This window comes from Penaeus chinensis, chromosome 9, assembly GCF_019202785.1.
Source record: "Penaeus chinensis breed Huanghai No. 1 chromosome 9, ASM1920278v2, whole genome shotgun sequence".
Classification (NCBI taxonomy): domain Eukaryota; kingdom Metazoa; phylum Arthropoda; class Malacostraca; order Decapoda; family Penaeidae; genus Penaeus; species Penaeus chinensis.
The window spans coordinates 24,387,178-24,392,177 of NC_061827.1; the positions used below are offsets into that span (position 1 = coordinate 24,387,178).

The following is a 5,000-nucleotide window of genomic DNA, read 5'->3' on the forward strand; positions in this document are numbered from 1 at the left end:
GAATATGATATAAATATAACAGACGGGACCATCTGAGCTTAGCTCTTTTCCCTTATTAAAACAACTAGGTAAGAACAGATAGGTAAAGTAAGAACACACACGTACACACACACACACACACACACACACACACACACACACACACACACACACACACACACACACACACACACACACACACACACACACACACACACACACACACACACACACACAACACACACACACACACACACACACACACACACACACACACACACACACACACACACACACACACACACACACACACACACACACACACACACACACACACACACACACACACACACACACACGCACGCACGTGTTTGAGTGTGATTATGCTTTGATTCTAATGTTATTCCGAGGAAGAGAAATGTGCGTTGTTCTTTTGTTATTCCCATACAATATATGACTAAGAGCCATGCTGCTTTTTTTTATCATGTCTTGAATATTATCAGTTAATAACATAATCAAAATAATCATCATATGACACCTGACAGGAAAGGTTTTATGCCTGTATCCTTTGTGTATTTTCCCCGTCAGTGTTACCAGATTCAATTTTCGATTAATTTTTGTTTGCTTGTGGTTGAGGTATGAAATTGTTAGCTTTTATAATCATATACCAACAAAGAAAACATTTCAATTACAAATTTTATCCATACTGAGTACCCTGATGCTAGATTAAGGATAATGAGCACAAATTAATACATTTGCGCATCACAAAGTTTTCACTTCAAGTCGGTAACAATTTTGGAGCCGCAGCTTTGGAAAACAACCTTTGCAAGTCTTATATTCCTTTGTGAATTTTAGGGTAAGTATTTGGTAACACATTGCCTTTTTGGTCTGGTGTGAAGCTCAGTTATCGATATATTTTACAGGACTTATTTTAACCATTCCCAAAGTAAGAAATACTAGATATTCATAAGTGGAGAAAGGACAAGCTCGCATGCTGTCGTTTTTGGGACAAGAACACAACGAGTTTTATGTCCGATATCTTCATAGTGGCATTTTTTTGTCGTAAGCAAGATACGGTTTTTGCAGTGCTATCACTATGGTAAAGTTATTGCGTGTATATCAAGACATCAAAACTGGGGTGCACGTTGAACTGCGACAGTGTAGCTATTAGCAATTGGCTAATGGTAAAGCTCATCGTAAGGTTTCCTAATAACTGAATGTCACGAATATTAACGAAGGTATTTCATATTATAATGACTTTATAGTTCATTTAACTGAAACAAGGAATTATGAATTGTGTACGATATTTACTAGCCATTTATAAGTAGCTTCAGTCAACACCAGCCAACTATAGCAATGATGCTGCATTCGAAACTCCTTGTCTTGCTCATCCATAGAACTTGTCAGGACCAGCAGGCCAACGAGGGTGCGTTTGGAATTTCCAAGGCCATCATTGCCCACATTGCAACCAGCTACTTCATTTTTGTAACTCCTTTAAAGTACAGACAACTTACATACAAGTGACAAACACAAAATAGGCCTGCATACCAGAGAATAGTGTAAGTTGTGATACATTTATATATATCTGTATCTATATCTGCATATAATATATATATATATATATATATATATATATATATATATATATATATATATGTATATATATATATATATATGTGTGTGTGTGTATATATATATATATATATATATATATATATATATATATATATATATATATATAAATACTGGTATATATATATATATATATATGTTTATATATACATAACAATAATAACAATAATGGGCCATAAAATTACCTATCAATATCTTATGTTTGCCTGCAGCTGTCATTGTTTACATACAATTTCTATTGTGACATCATTTCGTCCTGTTCACCCGGCTGAGAACCAAGGCGAGATGGACAAGGTGGACAACTTGTCCAGGACGCAAGAGTAGGGGTTCCGACTAGTCAAAACATCTTGTCCATCTTGTCCAACATGTTGGACAAAGAGTTCTAAATACAGTATCAACCCTAATATTAGTGTGGCAGAGCATGAAGTGTACAACTTCAATGCTGTGGCAAAGGCCAACAAACTATATATTTACATGAGACTGCACTAAAATACAAATCTAAGGACACAGGCATAAATAGAGGAAAAAAACAGCTTATAAAGTTTTCTTTTGTTCATATGGATTCCCAAGAGTTCCCCCTAACTTCCTGGTTGCAATAAGGGAAACTGGCAGGCTTTTTTCCTATCCTATTTTCACAGCCAGTAAGATATGGTTATACTGTTACACATCAGAGTTACTTTGTGTTACATTACATTACATGTAAACATATTTTATTGTTTTATGTATTTATAAAATATTTTTTTGCTCTAAATGTATTTTATATATATGTTTATAGTAATATTCATACTAGTGGCTAAGTGCAAACACTTTCCAACTTTGCACTCTAATGAGGCAGTTTGTATTTGATATATGACAGTCAAATATATATGTTCCTTTGCGAAGCAAAAAGTTGAAGCCCCTTTTACTGCTGTAGTTATTGAAAAGCTGAAAGGTTCTGTTTTGCACTATATATATATATCTTGAGGAGATTAGTTAACAAGTACTGTGGCAATCATTATCTAGGGCAGTAGTAAGGATATGAGCTCAGAAAACACAAAACAATACTGTTATCTCTAGAAATCAATCTGCAGAAAGTAAATACAAACCCACAGTGATTCCAGCACTAACTTTGGCATCTGTGCTTTTAGCAGATGCAATTCTAGGTACACAAATTATCAATAGAGATTCTTTATGAATATTTTTACCTTATAGGAGTTATTCTCTCACTTGCCTAAGAAGTTTTTACATATATCAGATAATTTACAGCCATGTGTAATGTAATCATTTTCTGGGAAAATCATCAGAAGTCATTTGACAGTGTAAAGATGGGAGGAGGTGCTAAGTGTTCTCATGGGAAGTAAAAGAAGGTTGAATTGTTTAAATTATGCAATTTTTATCTAATGGTAATTTATTTTTATTTTCATTACAAATTTTCTAAAGATTCAGTATTTTTTTTTTTTTTTTTAGAACTATTTCTTTCAGAACTATAAAAATCATAAATTCATGGATGATTTATAACCAAAGTATAACAAATCAGTTTTTGATTGTACATCCCATTCCAATATTTCTGGGGGAATATGTGAATTTGCAACTTTGGGGGTAACTATCATAGGGAAACCCCCTCCAGAAATACTGGGGAGGGACATCAGCAAGCAAAGGGAACCAAAAATATCCTCAAAATGAGATCATTTTGAAGATGATAGTCTTGTAGAGGAAAAAAGTTTCAGGTGTCAGTATAAGAAATTATCTGCAGACATGAACGATAACACCACAAATAAACAAAGAAGATCACAGAAAGCACGTCTCACAGCCTAAGTTCCTTCAGTATTCCTATGTTTCAGCTTTATCTTGCTGTGCATACCAAGATGAAGACAATGTTTCCCAGGGGGGTGTTGGTGGCAGAGCCCCCTCTCAACCCTCCCATCGGGCAGTACCTGAAGGGCACACCCATCCAAAGCAACTTAGATTGTTGAGTTAATTTTGTGATATAGGGTTGGGGGAGTTTGTCTGTACTTTAAAGAATTGCCAAAATATATGAATCCAAACCATAACATCATGCAGTTTTATTGCAATTGGAACAAAAACTCATAATGTGATATAGCATCACCCTTCATCTAGGATTTTTTGCCATGATTTGATGATACTTCACCCAACACCATGGAGTTCAATTTAAAATCCATACGATGAAAAAGAGAATTAGAAATAAACCGTTTCATATTTCAGATGTTCACACCTAGCACATTTGGAAACACAGGCTCGGGGTTTGGTGGTTTTGGATTAACCTCCACAACTCCAGCTTCAGCAAACCCTATGAAGGATTTTGAGGTGAATATAAAATGCAAAAAAACTTTATAGTAAAATTTGATTGTCAGGATAGTTATGTAACAGCTGATTGATATGGCTTTATTTATTTCTATATTTTTAACAATATCATTAACAATTATTGATATTTTATTATATTGCTATTATGATAATTACTAAAATTATTTTATTATTGTTTTTATTATTACTATAGTATTGGTTTTGGTAGACCCTGCAGTGATCACCACTATGGTTTGTGAGCCATATACAAGCAGCTGCCACTAGATATATTCTGATAGGATTGTTGTTAGATTGGTACTTTCTTTAGCAATAAATTACCAAGAAGGTCTACAAGCTCCACTCTATTAAGATAGATATGATAGGTTTGTTGGCCTTTGTTGAAGAACCAACAAACTAGTTCACCGAGTATATTCATTAATTTTACCTCATGAATTTAGGTTTACCATAACAGATCATTAGGAGTTTCATGTAGATATGGATAGGTCACTGGGAAAAAAATCCTTTTTTAAATGCACTGTAGGTGTGTTGATTGAATTAACCCTTTTGTTAGCAATAGCTGTAACCTAAACCTTAATATACTTCCAGGTTGTGAATCCTCCAGATGACTCAATCCAGTGCATGGCATTTTCTCCAGCTTCAATTTCTCAAGACTTCTTAGTAGCTGGTAGCTGGGACAATAATGTGAGTAACTATCATTCATAAGCATATATGTATAAATGTGTATATATATATAAACACATATATATATATATATATATATATATATATATATATATATATATATACATACACATATATATATATATATATATATATATATATATATATATATACACATACACATATATATTGCATATATATATATATATATATATATATATATATATATATATATATATATATATATATATATATATACATACACATATATATTGCATATATATATATATATATATATATATATATATATACATACACATATATATTGCATATATATATATATATATATATATATATATATATATATAAATGTATTGCAGCTTACACCATTCTCTGGTGCATAGGACTAGGTCACTGTTGAGAAGGGA

At 32.8% G+C, this 5,000-nt stretch overlaps 1 protein-coding gene across 3 annotated transcripts in view; it reads left to right on the plus strand.

Moving 5' to 3' along the window:
• Window positions 1-682: 682 nt before the first annotated feature.
• LOC125028921 (protein Rae1-like) overlaps window positions 683-5,000 on the plus strand; it is a 23,104-nt gene continuing 18,786 nt past the window's right edge. The window contains exons 1-3 of one of the 3 annotated variants that reach the window (XM_047618545.1): window positions 683-835; window positions 3,814-3,915; window positions 4,498-4,593. In XM_047618545.1, the coding sequence (XP_047474501.1) occupies window positions 3,814-3,915; window positions 4,498-4,593 (198 nt within the window). In that variant the 5' untranslated portion in view covers window positions 683-835. Of the gene's footprint in view, window positions 836-1,056; window positions 1,079-1,181; window positions 1,218-3,813; window positions 3,916-4,497; window positions 4,594-5,000 lie in introns of those variants that run through there. The other 2 variants (XM_047618544.1, XM_047618543.1) reach the window with 2 other exon arrangements.